Source organism: Pseudophryne corroboree, chromosome 1 (assembly GCF_028390025.1).
Source record: "Pseudophryne corroboree isolate aPseCor3 chromosome 1, aPseCor3.hap2, whole genome shotgun sequence".
Classification (NCBI taxonomy): Eukaryota; Metazoa; Chordata; class Amphibia; order Anura; family Myobatrachidae; genus Pseudophryne; species Pseudophryne corroboree.
This window is the reverse complement of record NC_086444.1, coordinates 997,542,834-997,560,659: the sequence shown is the minus strand read 5'-3', so window position 1 is coordinate 997,560,659 and position 17,826 is coordinate 997,542,834. Positions and strand designations below refer to the sequence as shown.

The window sequence follows — 17,826 nt, the reverse complement described above, 5'->3', positions numbered from 1 at the left end:
CCCGAATCCGACAAAAAAAATTCGGTGAGGTTTTGCCAAAACGCGGTCGAACCCAAAACACGGCCGCGGAACCTAACCCAAAACCAAAACACAAAACCCGAAAAATTTCCGGCGCTCATCTCTAGTTTTTATTTGTGATTGCCCCCCGTCATATGTCTTATGTCTGCCATTAAAGTGGGTACGTGGAACGTGTGTGGTATTCACTCTCCCATCAAACGGAAGAAAATACTGCTTTATTTAAATAAAATGCATATGGTTCTAATGTTTTTGCAGGAAACGCACCTTCTTTCCCCGGAGGCCCAAAAGCTGGGTGTCCTCGGTTGGCAGGTGCTTTCTGATGCTCCTTACTCCTCTAAGGCGAGGGGTGTACTTATCCTTGACAAACGCAACCTGCATATAGAGGTTCTCACCTCTTTGTGTGATCCTGCTGGTAGATTCCTTATTCTTGAGATTTTACTTCATAACACCAAATATGTTTTATGTACTGTTTATGCCCCAAATTCTTATTCGAAGGTATTTTTCAAGAGTCTTATTACTAAATTGTGCTCATTTATGTCTCTCCCAATGATTGTGGGCGGAGACTTCAATGTTGTGGCCTCCGCTTATATGGACTCGAATTCCTCCGCTCGTGCACGCCCTCCCCCTGCCCTAGGTGTCCCCTTCTTTGCTCAGCAATTACATCTGACTGATGCTTGGAGATTCCTTCACCCTACTGATAGGGAGTACTCGTGTCTCTCGGCTGCCCATGGCACCTTGTCCAGAATTGATTTTTTATTGCTGTCGGATTCTCTGATCCCTCAAAGTAGTGAGGCTCAGATGGAAACGATATCCCTTTCTGATCATGCCTTGGTCTGGGTTTGCTTAACCACTTCGCTAGATCGCGGCTCTTTTAAGTGTTGGCGTTTCCCGACTTCCTTCACCTCCTCATTGCAGTTTCGGAATAGGTTGGAGGCATTTTGGGAGGAGGAGTTCAGACTGGATAATGCAAGCACTTTTGAGACTGATCTTTTACTGTTTTGGCAGACCTCCAAGGCAGTTCTCCGGGGTAGGCTTGTGGAATATGTTTCCTCGAGAAAGAAGCAGTTTCTTTCTGAATTTAAAACATCTCAACGATGCTTAACGGATGCTTACCAACAATTTAAACAGTCTCCCTCTCCTGCCTCAAAGAAAACATACTTAGAATGTAAATCCCAATTTAACACTGTATTAGCACTAATGGAAGATCGTCATACCTTTCACAAAAACCACTGTTTTTACAGATTTGGCAATAAAACAGGCCGTCTCCTTTCTAATCTTCTGCGGGGATCTGTGCCTTCCTCGGTGATCCAGTCGCTTAAACCCGGTGATGGCTCGTTGGCTACTAAGTCTGTAGACATGGCGCAGCTCCTCTCAGAATTTTACATGGACATTTATGCCCATTCCCCTGTTGATGTCCCCACTAAAACTTCTTTCTGGCATTCTGTCTCCCTACCCCAAATCCCGCCTTCGGTTGCTGAGGGCTTCTGCTCCCCAATTACTGCTCGGGAGGTGGAGGCTGCTATCAAACATTTAAAACCCATAAAAGCCCCTGGACCTGATGGGTTCTCTGGCAAATTCTATAAAATGCTCCAGCCTAAACTGCTGGATATTTTGGTTCTGGTGTTTAATGCAATTCTAACCTCTCACTCCCTCCCTTTATACTTTAATGATGCTCTGGTCCGTCTTCTTCCCAAGCCCGGGAGAGATCCCCATCTCCCCGGCTCCTACCATCCCATTTCTCTCCTCAATGTTGACTATAAACTTTTTACAAAAATTATTGCTGACAGATTAAAGGGAGTGCTTCCCTCAATTATTCATCCGCATCAAACCGGTTTCATCTCGGGTAGGCATTCCACTAATAATATCCGTAAAGTTCTTGCAGCAGCTAGCTGGTTGCACTCCAGCGGAGACCCAGACCCCCAATACGTCCTTTCATTGGACGCGGAGAAGGCGTTTGACCTTGTTACTTGGGATCACCTGCATACTACGCTGGAGAGGTTTGGGTTTCCGCTGGACCTGATCAACATGCTTCGAAATTTATATTCCCCCTCCTCTTCCCGTATTATGTGTAATGGCTACTTATCTGCACCCATTCCCCTTCACAGGGGCACCAAGCAGGGCTGCCCCCTCTCCCCACTCTTATTTGCCATCGCCATAGATCCCTTGGCTATTAAGTTGCGTCACCTTCCCGGATACTCTGGAGTCCTGGTCCGTGACCATGAGCTTCGTGTGAGTTTATTTGCGGATGATATGCTCCTCTTTATTTCAAATCCTGAGACCTCTATCCCACCAATCATGCAAGTCATTACTGAGTTTGGTACCTTTGCAGGGTATCGTGTTAATGTTTCCAAGTCTGAACTCTTCCCACTCACTCCGGCTGCTTGTACGCGCACTTCCTCACCTATCCTTACTCAATTCCAGATGAATACTACAAAACTTAAATATTTGGGTATATATTTTCCAGTAAATATCTCAGATTTATATTCGGCCAACTATACAGAGGTTTTTAACAGGGTGTCACAGTTGCTGTCCACCTGGTCCTCTCTACCTGTCTCTCTATTAGGGAGAGTAGCCATCCTGAAGAGCATTGTGTTCCCTAAAATCTCTTATCTCCTCCAGATGATCCCTATCCAGCCCCCTAGCAAAGATTTATTGTTATATGATAAACTGTTTTCTAAATTCCTTTGGAACCATAAGAGATCTCGGATCTCTCTTCCTAAGCTTAAGCTTCCTCGCGCTAAGGGTGGGCTGGCTGTCCCTGACCTCTTGGCATTCTTCCGGGCTGTGAATTTTAGATATATCTCGGATTGGCTATTAGGCACCTCCTCATATGTTAATTATGATGTAGAGCAAGATCTTGTGTATCCCTATGATCTCAAAGCAATGCTACACACCCCAAAACCCCTCCTCCCATCTCTGGCGCATTCTAATATTCTTTTTTGGGATACTTACCGCTCTTGGGGAGCCATAAACAAAGCTCTACACCGAAACCCAGAATATTCCCCATTTATTCCTTTATGCGGAAACCCCTGTTTCACTCCACCTTTCGACAATACCAAATTCCTTGCGTGGAAGTCTAGGGGCATTGCCCTTATTCGTGACGTATTTGACCCGGGTGGACTTGTGCTGTCATTTGCAGAATTAGCCGAGAGACACGGTGTGCCCTCATCTGATTTCTTTATGTTTCTCCAAGTTCGTCATTTTGTACAATCTCTCCCCATCCCTCCTGTGCACGAGCGGAGGATGGACCCTCTGTCCCCCTTATTGGTCACGTTACCGACTCTTTCATACAAAGTCAGCTGGTTGTACCAGGATTTGTTACCTAGCAAGCCTGATGTTCTCTGGCGCCCTATGTTATCTAAATGGTCAAGTGAGTGGTCCTGGGATCCGGAGATGAACTGCTTCCTTTACCCCCTCCCCTCTATCCTGAAAGCCCTGCATTCTGCTCAGCTTCAGGAAATCCACTTTAAATTTTTACATCGGGCTTATATTGCCCCAGGACAGCATAAATATATGGTCTCTACAGACTCTGGACACTGTCTCAAGTGTAAAACACCGAATGCCCTTTTTATGCACAATTTCTGGCACTGTCCAAAGATTAAAAGGTTCTGGAATAAGATACTGTGGTATGTAAGATCTACTTTCCAGATTGTGCTCCCTCTGGACCCAGCAGTGCTCCTTGGCCTTAACACTACAGCCTGGTGTTTACCCCCCTCTCAAGCTCATTATGTTCCGTTTCTGTATGTTTTGCTGACTTTGGGAAAGAAATTAATTTTAAATCATTGGATATATAGAACTTCTCCCTCTCTTGCTAACCTCAAGTCACTTCTTACTACTACGTTATATTTTGAGCGTCAATCTACTCTCCCAGACCTTGACCGTAATGCTCTGCGTTTCTACAAGAAGTGGGGACCGTATATTGACTCTCTGCCATCTCCCCAACAACTCCACGTTCTAAAAATATTTGACTCCCTTAGTTGGGATTCTTATCGCAAATTATGTATTTCTATTGGTGATAATCCCCTTCTGGCCCCTAGATGACACTCGTTCCCTTCCCATTGGCACGGAGCGGGATGGTCCCTTCGCTACTTATGTGTGTGCCGTGCTTCACAGGTTTTAGCATCTGCAACCCCCCCCCCCCTCCTCCTCCCTATTAATTCATATCCATGTCTCTGTTGCTCTGCTCTTTTTCTTTCTCTGTTGCTGTATTATTAATTTAGTTAGTATGTATTAGTGTGCAGATTTTATACTGTATATTGCACTTTGGGTCTGGACTTTTGACAATATGTACTACTGTTGGTGTGAAGCTGCATTGACACGGTTTCCCATGCTGTTTAAATTTACCCACGGCGTCAGTGGTGGTTTTCAATGCTTAATCTTACCCTCTGTTGCCTACCTGTACCAGGCATATATTTCATCTGCACTTTGTATTGTACTGTACTGCATTGTTTTTTTATGTCTTTTGTGGAATAAACCCAATAAATATATTTAAAAAAAAAAAAAAAAAACATGCTTGGGATAGGCATATGAATATCCTTACAAAGAATTAAGGTTCCAAGAGGGTTGAGATTACATAAAGGATACAAAAAGGGGCAAACTAGATGGGCCAAATGGTTCTTATCTGCCGTCAAATTCTATGTTTCTATGTTTCTTACTCAGACATGGAGTCAGTCTCTGATGACATATATATGTGGCAAGTACATTAAATACTGCCCCATGGCACCTAAACTGATACACGTGACTTTGGTCCTCCTCCAGGTGCCTAGGAGATTAAGCAGGAGATGCACTAAGCCTTGGAGTAGAGAAACAAAATACCAACCAATCAGCTCCTAACTGCTATGTTGGAGGCTGTGCTTGAAAAATGACAGGAGCTGATTCGTTGGTAACGTGGGCCTAATTCATGTTTGTACGCACTTGCCTAGGGAAATGCTAATTATCGCAAGTGAGGCGGACGCCCAGAAAAGGTGATAGTTGCCCACCGGAGCCATTGAAAACTTATTTGCAACTGCATACACATACGTACACATACGCAGACAATACGCAACAATGAAGAGCATCGACTGCTAGGGTAGCCCTATAGCTTCACAGACTGGACAAGGCAATAGTGATGCAGGCAATGTGTTTTTGTACGTACATGATTGCAGCTAATGTTAAATACACACCCCGACGATGGCCATGACGCACCTGCATTCTCGCTGCCACTCCCCATTACCTCCCCCACACGGGTCCTTCCTATCAATCACTCTACGATAAAAATCTTAGTGTGAGCACAATCACAATGGCACCTTGTCACATGCTCAGTGCGATCGTGGCACATGCACAGTCTGACGATAATTGCTCCATTACGTGAACATCGACATTGCGTACAAACATGAATTAGGCCCTTTATCACCCTCCAATTTATATCTCTCCAAGGCTTAGTACATCTTCCCCTAAATTCCTAGCGATGTGCTGCCAGGCTTCACCCAGTTGTAAGTCATTTAACAATCACACTCACGCACAACTGCAGCTTTTGTGTGTAAAAGTTACTTTTTATAGATACAATGGGACAGTTATATTTTTTTTACCGGAGATCTAATTGGATACCCTGTAAAAAAAATAGTGGTGAAACATCGGGAAAAATCCTGAAAAACTCCCATTCTTCACTCCCGATGTTTAATCGTAGCTAACTAGATACCCCCCTTAGTGTTCCTTGATAATATTAGGTATCTCAATGATAGTGCTTCCTCTACTGTAACCCAATGAGCAGCGTATTACTCTTATATGGCACACAGTATATTATTTATAAGGACACAGTTGTGAGTATTTATTACGTCTTTCTTCATTATGTTTACATATTGTCTATACTAGTCTATGATAGCTCTCAGCCAGACTAATCTTCTATAGGAAATACAAACAGGTCAGTGTAACATTAGCAATAGTATATAAAGATGCACACAAATGATTCAGACTGCATCACATATATGTCCTTATAGGTGTGGTCCACTCCCAGGGTTTTTAACACAAGTCTTCCCTCCCCTAACTAGCAGTACAACTGGGTCTAGCTTTTCCCTCCATAATTACAGAGATCCAGACCAGGAGGGATAATACTGTCATAAACACCTGGTGTACTAAGGAATTGGCATGAATTTGATGTGACAGCGGTGCTGATTGGCTAGCCCTGGCACCAGTGCAGTCTGTGTTAAGCTGCATTTTGGTAACAGATCCCAGAAGAGGCAAACCGAGTGCAAATACAAAGGTTATTTCTGAACCTCCTATGATGCATTCAGTATGTTATATAACCTGATGTCTATTGCTCACTATTACTGCGCATATAATATCGGATGCAGAGATGAATGTGCGCACGCCTGCGGAGCGTATTTGGCGTGAATTCACACTGCTCTGCAATGGGTACATGCAGATATGGCCAATACAGAGTTGTAAGTATTTCAATTACAGCTACACTTACAACCAAAGAGGCCAAACTGGACTCTAATGGGGATTTCTCCGTGAGGTATGTTCAAGCATATGTGTCCCATGCATGTTGGACCCGTGTACATGAACAAACATATGTTTTTCCCATAAACTCTCCTTTTGAGCAAAATATGCCCAATGTACTCCCAACTCTGCATCAATCCCTCTCCGTTACACCCTTTCCAACAGAATCTGCTTGCAAGGGAGTAGCTACGACCAGAGGTGCAGCTGGTCTGGTGACCACATCTTAGGTGGGGAATCCATCATCCCTGTTAAAGTCCTATGTGCATGTGGGAATTGTGTACCATAGGCAGGACATGTGGCATTTACAAAAATTTGCCCTATGTACAAAAAAAAGGTCTGCTTTCGTTAGGGTAGCTATAATATTCCTAATCAGGGACACCAATAAAACACATGTTCTGGGGCTGACTGACTTTTTTATGTCTTCAGAAGTACCTGTGTAATTCCTGTGGCCCTGATTACAGGGATATTAAGTTATGTCGCTCTTTGCTTTGACAATGATTGGGACTGTACAGTAGGTGGGGCGGTTTGTAGGAACTAGCTGTCACCTGCTATACACGTTACGCAATCTAGAATTACAGATGCAATATTGGTATTGAAATAAAGTAAAAGGGAAGGTGACCGGCAGTATTGAAGCTGCTCCCTTGCTTTGTGATCTCAAATTCTATTTAAGAAAAAAGGTATTTTTTTTTTTGTTTTATGCCAGAACTGCTATGTGACTGGAATTTCACTGGAAACCTGTTTTCTCACCACAGCGAATGCATGGCAACACTCTCACATCTGTGCACACTGATAAAATGTAAATAATACGCAGTGTTAGACAAATTAAAACTTGAAAAAAGATTCACTTTCTCCCGTTACTTCCATAAATTATTTAATATGAAAAGTAAATTAAAACACGCAATTAAATAGTACTCAGGTAATGGGGATTTAATGAGGCGAGTTGGCCAAAGTAACACGGATACTGAAGGCGTTGCTGACACATGCACGTAAAGAATAAAAGACTACTGCAAAATATATTTTAGCACTTATTACTTTTCTCTCTGTGCCAAGCCTTAGGAAAGGTATATTTCCATATGTAAGGCCCGCCTCCTTATTTTAGCTCCCATGGTCTAACCTGAAAAGAAAACATGAAGCAATGTTTTTGTGTGCTCGCTTGTAAAACAAAGCCTTCTGTTAGCATTCTTAGGATTCATGTCCCAACAAATCAAAATAAGTTTTACTGGTTTATTCACATTTAAATACAACAGCGCTTATTAATCGTCACTTTCACAATATTGAGTGACTAAGAATGAAGCAAAGGAGGCTTGGTTTGTTGGGAAAATTACCACGCTTACAAACAAAATAAGTATGTTGCCTACAACAGACTGAAAGGCAACTAGCCGTAAGGACTAACAATGCACTCTCAATCTCCCATCGGGTTTATAACTAGAATGGTAGAGAGTAAGAGAAATGCAGACTTCTGATTCTGCCCAAAAATGTTTTGCTAATGTATTTTTCTTCAGGAAAATGAAGTAATTACACCAATACAGAAGCACAGTGAAGCATATAAGGAAATGGTTCCCAAACTGTGCGCCGCTGCTCCCCGGGGTGCTGCAGCACTCTCACCGAGACATTATCTATTAATGTAGTTTGGATTTTTTTGTGCATGGGTGAGAGAGAGAAGAGGGGTTGGGACGATGAGCAGAACAGGGGGTTGGGCAGATGTGCGATGAGCGAGGGAGTGTGTGGAAGCGGTTCTGTCATTAGAAGCAACAGGCAGTGGATTATGACGCTGCCTGTTGCTGAATTTGGTCCCACGAGACAGTGTGTGTCTGCTGTCACTTCCTGGATGTTCTGAGGAATGATACAGTAGATTGGCGCTAGCGATTGCAACTAAAGGTAAGTAAAGGGGGAGCTGAATAGATAACTTTACTATAGGGAGGAGGGCTACAATAAAAGAGATGGTGGGGGGAAGAGGGAGAGACATAGAGGGAGCAAAGGGAGAGACATGGAGGGGGACATGGAGGAGGCTGCAGAGGGAGAGACATGGAGGGAGTTACAAAGGGAGAGACATGGAGGGGGCTGCAATGAGAGACATGGAGTGGAGCAAAGGGCGAGTCATGGAGGGGGGCAAAGGACGAGACATGAATGATGGCAAAGGGCGAGACATTGATAAGGCAGTAATGAGAGGCATGGACGGGGTTGCAAAGAGAGACATGTAGAGCCCAACTACTTAAAAAAAATGAGTGCTCTGTAATTAATTTGGCTTAGGGATGCCTTGAAATAATTATGGAGACCCTAAATGTGCCTCAAACTGAGAAAGTTTGGGAACCTGTTTGTGCTTTTCATTACACTATGTGCCTAATTCATACTGGATCGCTGCAGAAATCTCAGTCTGAAGCCCTGTGGGGGGTGCACTGCGCGTGCGCACCTCGGGAGGCCCAGGGAGATGGTAAAAGCATCTCAGGGCTTTGTCCGACTCTGCCTGATTGACCGGCAGAGGCGCTCGCGGGGCGGGAGGACGCGTGCCAACGGCATTAGAATGCCATTGGTGGCGCGAGGTCCGAATTACGCAGGCTTGTCTGGACCATTGCGGGGGCGGATGTCACACACAGCCGCTGTGATCCGGGACGCGGCAGGTAGCCGCCTGCCAGCACAAATAGACTGCATATGCAGGGAGCTACGATCAGATCTGAATCACCCCCTATATATCTTTCTTCTTACACTGTTCTGGATTCTTAGTTTAGTTCTTCTCAAACTCAATCCTCAAGACATACTAACAGTCCAGGTTTTAAGAATATTCATGCTTGAGCACAGGTGACTGAATTAGTACTATACATCAGTCACTTTCATTTAACAATCTATGTTCAGACAAGGATATCCTTAAAACCTATGTACTAAGGGCCTAATTCAAGGTTGATCGCAAAAGCAAAATCTTCCTTTAATGGGCAAAACCATGTGCACTGCAGGTGGGGCAGATGTAACATGTGCAGAGAGAGCTAGATTTGGGTGGCGTGTGTTCAAACTGGAATCTAAATTGCAGTGTAAAAATAAAACAGCCAGTATTTACCCTGCACAGAAACAAAATAACCCACCCAAATCTCACACTAGCACGTTATATCTGCCACCCCTGCAGTGCACATGGTTTTGCCCATTAGATGAAGATTTTGCTTTTGCAATTAACCTTGAATTAGGCCCTCAGGCTTGGGATAAAGTGGAGAGAGAGAGATATAGTGCTAACCAATCAGATCCTAACTGTCATTTTTCAAACACAGCCTGTAACACTGCATTAAGGAGCTGATTGGCTGGTACTTTCTCTCTCTCCCCTTTATCACTCTCCAAGGCATAGGCCCCTTAGACTGTTATTGTGTCTTGAGGAACAAGTTTGAGATGCAATGCCTCTGTTTACTAGGATTTTGGAAGGAGCTGCTCTTCCTTAGAATATGCATTGTTAGAAGCCCACTACCTACTACATTCTTTCAATTTAATGAGGACACCTTACATTAGAAAGAGTTTTGAACTTGGATGTAATGGTAAGCTAGTTTTTTTTTACCAATCACTCTAGTGCACAACTGCAACTTTTGTGCTTGCCCATGATTGTGTAAAAGACAGTTCTATAATGTATACAGTTACACCTCATACAGTGTCATAAGCAGATATGCATACAGTACATCTCACACAGTGCCATAAGCAGGCAATCTGAAAACCTATACCTTAGTGAAGGAAGGAGAAGAGAACGTAGAGGAACTGGACCCATCTTGACGATACAGATACGAGGTGGGGCTGTGGACCTGTAAATAAATGAGAATATTTACTGTCTCATGAATATCATACTTGACACTATTTTGAAAATTCCCACATATCATGTGCAGTACTGTTTAGGTGGACCTGGGTGCATTATAATCCACACCATCACTTGCTTATAATATATTTTCTTTGTATGTTAATTACACCATTCAGTAAATAGTAAGTTATACACCATGAGACTATGAACAAATAGTAATTGGACTGTGTAATTGCTCAATGCTGGATAATAGGGACAAAACTTTACAGTATGGGTATCTAGCAAACAGGTGGCGGGGATATGTAAGGTGAGTCATTTATTGTATGCTCTTTAATCCTGACAAAAAGGAATCAGTAAAGCATTGAAATGATGAATTGAATTTACTGGAATTGGCTGAACTTTTCATTATGTTCCAGAGTACCGCCACAATTTGCGATGTATTCACTGGGCAGCGGTGCGTTGTCACTGAGGAGGGCACCCGGCAAGTAATCATAATAGTGATCCTGTGAGTGTCGGACTTTATGTGTATGTACATATATACAGTATATATATATATATATATATATATATACACTAGCTGAAGTACCCACTGCCCGGGTTTAAGTCTTAGTTATTAAGTTATAAATGAGTTGGAAGTAACTTTAACATTTTAAACATAATTAGCAGCTTAGTAGCTCTTCCAACACACCCATGGCTGCCCAGTGTCTTTTTGTTTTTTGTGTGTCGCCAGTAGCCCTAATCTCCAGATTTCCTTTCTGTTCAGTTTTATAATCACATTTCCATTGCGAGATAGGTCTAAAGGTTTTCTTCAGTTATCATTGTTGCCATTCCAAGGTTTTTGGGTACACAATAGTTTTTGTCTTCCCGCCTCCATTCTTGTCAGTTATGTCAAGTCATTGAATTATGGTTATTTCTGTCAGTTATTACAATTCATTAAAGTTTCATCCAGATCCATCCAGTGAAAGGCCCAGAACAGTCTCCCAGTGTCAAAGCTCTGTCTGGCGTACACCAACCGGAGGACTGACCAGCACCTCAACCCAATCTAAATCCATCCAGTGGGAGGCCCAGAACAGGCTCCCCGGGTCAAAGTTCTGCCTTGTGAAAACTAACAGGGAGACCAACCAGGACCCAAACCCCCTTGTTTGTCTTCTGGAATCCAATATTACAACTCTGTGAAGTTTTCTTCCAAAGTGGAATGCCCAGAAAAGGCTTTACGGGTCAAAATTCTGCCTAATGTACACCAACAGGAGGTATAACTGAGACCTTAACCCCCCCTAAAACCTGGCCAAGATCCAACTCATGTTGGTTTCAACCCAATCAGCGCAGGGGTGTCTGAATGCATATCCGGACAGACAGACAAACATAGAAGAAATAGAGATATTGACAGTTGGGTCTACCATAACTACGTATTTCTCCTACAGGGTCCACAGATTATCCACCAATAAACAATGGGATGTCCCAAAGCAATTTTAGTGGATGGGACGCTCCTGGTTAGACAGTAAAATCCTTTGCCAGCATGCAGCATTCTAAGAGGCAAAAGTATCAAAGGCATAATGTCTAATGAATGTGTTAATGGAAGACCATGTGGCTGCCTTACATATCTGTTCAGCTGAGGCACCACATTGTGCTGCCCATGAAGGACCTACCTTATGAGCAGAGTGAGCAGAGACATTAGCCGGAATAGGGAGATCAGCTTGAGAATATACTTCTGAAATCGTCATCCGCAGCCACCTTGCCAGTGTCTGCTTGTCAGCAGGCCATCATCTCTTGTGAAATCCGTAGAGAACAAAGAGAGTGTCTGTCTTTCTGATAGCACTGGTATGATCCACGTAGATCCTTAAAGCATGCAATGATGCATCTCCCGCAGATCGGTCCGGCCCTTGGAAAGCCGGGACTACAATTTCTTCGCTAAGGTGGAATTTAGACACCACCTTAGGAAGATAACCAGGTTTGGTTCTGAGAACCGCTCTATCTGGATGAAATAATCAGAAATAGAGGACGACATAACAATGCCCCTAAATCTGAAACTCTTTTAATTGAAGCAATAGCCAGTAGAAAGGGAACTTTAGCTGTCAACCATTTAAGATCCACTTGCTTCAGAGGTTCAAATGGGGCAAAGTGAAGCGCCTTTAGGACTAAACTTAGATCCCAAGGAGCTGTAGGAGGAACAAAAGGAGGTTGTATGTGAAGCATTCCTTGGAAAAAAGTGAGAAAATCCTGTAGGTTAACAATTTTCTTTTGAAACCATACAGTCAATGCTGACACCTGAACTCTCAAGGAAGCCACCCGTAGACCTTTGTCCACTCCTGCCAGAAGAATGCTAGAACTCAGGAAACTCTGAAAGACCTAGGGTCAAATTTCCTGCCTGTCACTGGACCATTGAATATAGGCCTGCATACTGAGGATGGTTTCCTTGCTCTAAGCATTGTTTGAATTACCTGTTGTAAGAATTTTCTTGCTTACAGGACGGAAGTCTCAAGAGCCATGCCGTCAAAGACAGCCGACCCAGGTGCTTGTAATAGCAAAGACCCTGAGACTGTAGACACCGACAGCCTCTGCAGATCTGTGTACCAATGTCTTCTGGGCCAACCTAGAGCTATTAGTATCAAGGCGCCCTTTCCCTGTTTTACCTTTCGCATCATCCTGGGCAACAGGGCGATCGGTGGAAACACATAGGCCAGACAAAAGTCCCATCTCACTGACAAGGCATCCACAAAGGTCGCTTTGGGATCCTTTGTCCTTGAACCGTATGCGTGAACTTTGTTGTTCTGACGGGAAGCCATGAGCTCTATCTCCGGTAACCCCTACTTGTCTACCAGAGTATGGAAGACCTCGGGGGGTAAAGACCATTCATTTGCATGAATGGCGTGTAGACTGAGAAAATCCGCTTCCCAGTTAAGACTGCCGGAATGAACACTGCGGACATGGCTGGATGATGAAGTTCTGCCCACTGCGGTTTACCTCCTTCATTGCTTTTTGGTTGCAAGTTCCTCCCTGATGATTGAGGTACACTACTGCCGTTGCATTGTCCGAGTGAATTTGAACTGGTTTCCCCTGAAGAATGTCCTTTGCCTGAATGAGTGCCATATATATGGCCCGAAGTTCCAATATATTTATTGGCAGGCAACTGTCTTCCTTGGTCCACTGCCCTTGGAAGCAACTTCTTTCTGACACTGCTCCCCAGCCCTGAAGACTGGCATCCGTTGTCAGAACCTTCCAATCTGAGATCCAAAAGGGTCTCCCTTTGTCCAGATGGGATGTCTGTAGCCACCAGGCTAATTACCTCCTTACTTCCAGAGAGTTTTTATTGTCTGATGTTACCCATTCCATTTGGAAAGGATCAGACATTGTAGAGGCCTCGAGTGGAATTGAGCATACTCCACCATGTCGAACATCGTCACCAAAGATCCCATCACACGCATCGCTGCGTGAATGGATACCCTTTGACTGTGTAGCAGCTGCTGAATCCTCGACTGTATTGTGGATATTTTGTTCAGAGGTAAAACTACTCTCTGAAGACCCGAATCTAATACAGTCCCTAAGAGCGTCAACCGTTGTGACGAAACCAGGGATGACTTTGCCCAATTTATGAGCCAACCGTGTCTCTGCAAACAAGCTATTGTCTGTTGCAGATGACAATTCCTGAGATTGTGCCAGGATTAATAAACCACTGAGGTATGGAAAAATCCTTATCCCCTCTCAATGGATATAAGCTGCCATTACCACCATCATTTTGGTGAATACTCTTGGAGCTGTGGCTAGTCCACATGGTAGGGCCTGAAACTGAAAGTGTTGCTGGAGGATAGTAAACCTGAGGTAGCACTGATGGGACTGTGCTATAGGAACATGCAGGTAAGCATCCTGGATATCCAGGGATACCATAAAATCCTCCGGCTCCATGGCCACAATAATGGAACATAAAGTCTCCATATGAAAACAAGGCACCCAAATGTACTTGTTCAGCACTTTGAGATTGAGTATGGGCCGGAACAACCCATTTGGCTTCTGAACTAGAAACATGTTGGAATAAAAACCTTCTCCTCGTTGCGCAGGATGAACTGGAATTATCACTCCTGATTGATGCAACTTCTGAACTGTCTCTTGCAAGGCCCTGGCTTCATTTCCACTGAAGACGGGCTGGTACAAAAGAAACTTTGTGGAGGGTGTTTCTTGAAGGCAAATGCATAACGGTGAGGTACCGCTTCTTGCACCCAGGCATCTGTGGTGGACTGCTGCCAGATCTGTGCAAAATGAAGAAGTTGGCCTCCGACCCTGGGATCCCCCAGGTGGAGGCCCGAGCCATCAGGCTGATTGCTTATCTTTTGGCTTGGAAGCCGGCCCTCTGGTAGCCCAATGCTTTTTAGTCTTACCACACTTGTCAGATTGAAACTGTTTGCCATAACCCTTTCCTTTTGCTTTTCCCTGGGTCCGAAAGGGCCAAAAAAGAAGGAAACCTAGGTTTGGATTTGTGTGTTAAAGGAAACTTTCTCTTCTTGGAGTCTGCTTCTGGCTCCAAAATAATGTTTAATTATTTACCAAAAAGAATATCTCCAGTAAAAGGCAAAGACTCTAGAACTTTCTTGGACTCTGAGTCAGCCTTCCATGTATGTAGCCAAACAGCTCTGCAGGCTGCTACTGCTGAGGCTGATGCTTGAGAGGCAATAGTACCCATATCCAAGGCTGCTTCTTCCATAAAAATAGCCACCTGTTTAATATTTGAAATATGGGATTTTTGCTCTCTAGATGCCAGTGAAAGATCATCCTCCAATGCACTTCTTTTGCCATCCAGGCTGAAGCCATGGCTGGACTTACAATTGCCCCAGACAAGGAGAAAAAGGTTTTTAAAAAAACATCTATTTTCCTATACGTATCATTTAATGATGTTGAAGGCAGAGGCAATGTAGATTTTCGCACCAATCGAATTTTTAAACAGTCCCCATCTGCAAGAGGATAATGGGAAATCCATTTCTTTGGAAACTTCTTACTGGGTGCTACCCAAGCCTTTTGCATAATCTCCATCAGCTGTTCTGACCCCGAAAATTCAGTCCTGACTGTTTTGGGACGTTTAAACACAGGTGCCTTGAATTTTAACAAAGGCTCTGCTGCCTCCTCTAAGGATAGAATGGCTGTTGTAGCACTAATTAGCTCTGGTATATCCACTGAGCTGGGACCTTCATCCTCATCTCTGTATGCCGACCCGGAATGCGAGGAGTCCTCATCCTCCGAAGAGACCCCATCTGAAACATGTGTAGATTGTGAAGATGTTGTTTCATGTCTGTGTGATTTACTTTCTACAAGCCTTTCAGCATGTTTTTGTTGAAAGGCTGCAGATTCCTGGACTGGATAAGATAACCCCCAGGGGGAATGTTGCATGTAAGGGTTAACAGTGTAACCTATCCCAGGTATAGGAGCTGGCATTATCCACTCAGCTATACTGGATAATGTCTGTGCAAAAGAAGCCCATGGAGGTTCAACTTGAACCTGTGCCTGCCTTGGATTATTCAGGAGGATTTGGTGAAAACTAAAACAATTTGCACATAATCCATTTTGAACCAGATTCTGAGAGGTTAACTCAGCTTTGCAAGACAAACATGAAATCATTGTTGGTTCTGCTGTGGAGAATGTATTCTCCTCACCCTTGCCTCTCTTAGACATGATAAACAAATCACACACATGTACAGTGTTAACTACCCAATTTGTAACTGAAATCACTTTAAAACTTGTTAAAGTGGCATACAATCCGATCCCTCCCTGCATTGTACCAGCATTGAGGATCGGTATACACAGAAACTGACAGGGATAGTAAAGTCAGCAATCACACTAGCAATCAGTCACAAGTTATACATTAGTATAATAAGCAATATGAGCACATATTCAACTACAGATACATTTCAAGTATCTGGGAGAAACATATTACAGGTTGAGTATCCCATATCCAAATATTCCGAAATACGGAATATTCCGAAATACGGACTTTTTTGAGTGAGAGTGAAATAGTGAAACCTTTGTTTATTGATGGCTCAATGTACACAACCTGTGTTTAATACACAAAGTTATTAAAAATATTGTATTAAATGACCTTCAGGCTGTGTGTATAAGGTGTATATGAAACATAAATTAATTGTGTGAATGTAGATACACTTTGTTTAATGCACAAAGTTCTAAAAAATATTGGCTAAAATTACCTTCAGGCTGTGTGTATTAGGTGCATATAAAACATAAATGCATTCTGTGTAGACACACTTTGTTTAATGCACAAAGTTATAAAAAAATAAGAATTTACTTACCGATAATTCTATTTCTCGTAGTCCGTAGTGGATGCTGGGAACTCCGTAAGGACCATGGGGAATAGCGGCTCCGCAGGAGACTGGGCACATCTAAAGAAAGCTTTAGGACTATCTGGTGTGCACTGGCTCCTCCCCCTATGACCCTCCTCCAAGCCTCAGTTAGGATACTGTGCCCGGACGAGCGTACACAATAAGGAAGGATTTTGAATCCCGGGTAAGACTCATACCAGCCACACCAATCACACCGTATAACTTGTGATCTGAACCCAGTTAACAGTATGATAACAGATGAGCCTCTAAAAAAAGATGGCTCACTACAACAATAACCCGATTTAGTTAACAATAACTATATACAAGTATTGCAGACAATCCGCACTTGGGATGGGCGCCCAGCATCCACTACGGACTACGAGAAATAGAATTATCGGTAAGTAAATTCTTATTTTCTCTGACGTCCTAGTGGATGCTGGGAACTCCGTAAGGACCATGGGGATTATACCAAAGCTCCCAAACGGGTGGGAGAGTGCGGATGACTCTGCAGCACCGAATGAGAGAACTCCAGGTCCTCCTCAGCCAGGGTATCAAATTTGTAGAAATTAGCAAACGTGTTTGCCCCTGACCAAGTAGCTGCTCGGCAAAGTTGTAAAGCCGAGACCCCTCGGGCAGCCGCCCAAGATGAGCCCCCTTCCTTGTGGAACGGGCTTTTACAGATTTTGGTTGTGGCAGGCCTGCCACAGAATGTGCAAGCTGAATTGTACTACAAATCCAACGAGCAATAGTCTGCTTAAAAGCAGGAGCACCCAGCTTGTTGGGTGCATGCAGGATAAACAGCGAGTCAGATTTTCTGACCCCAGCCGTCCTGGAAACATATATTTTCAGGGCCCTGACTACGTCCAGCAACTTGGAGTCCTCCAAGTCCCTAGTAGCCGCAGGTACCACAATAGGTTGGTTCACATGAAAACTGCGACCACTTTAGGAAGGAATTGGGAACGAGTCCTCAATTCCGCCTTACCCATATAAAATACAGATAAGAGCTTTGATAAAGCCACCAATTCTGATACACGCCTGGTCGACGCCAAGGCCCACAGCATGAACACTTTTCACGTGAGGTATTATAGCTCCACGGATTGAAGTGGCTCAACTCAATGCGACTTCAGGAAATCCAACACTACGTTGAGATCCCACGGTGCCACTGGAGGCACAAACGGGGGGCTGACTATGCAGCACTCCCTTAACAAAAATCTGAACTTCAGGCAGTGAAGCCAGTTCTATTTTGGAAGA

The 17,826-nt window shown here is 43.8% G+C and overlaps 1 protein-coding gene across 1 annotated transcript in view; it reads right to left on the bottom strand.

Moving 5' to 3' along the window:
- PALLD (palladin, cytoskeletal associated protein) overlaps positions 1-17,826 on the bottom strand; it is a 759,036-nt gene that overhangs the window by 386,511 nt on the left and 354,699 nt on the right. The window contains exon 6 of the mRNA XM_063920614.1: positions 10,188-10,265. Coding sequence (XP_063776684.1) covers positions 10,188-10,265 — 78 coding nt within the window. The remainder of the gene's footprint in view (positions 1-10,187; positions 10,266-17,826) is intronic.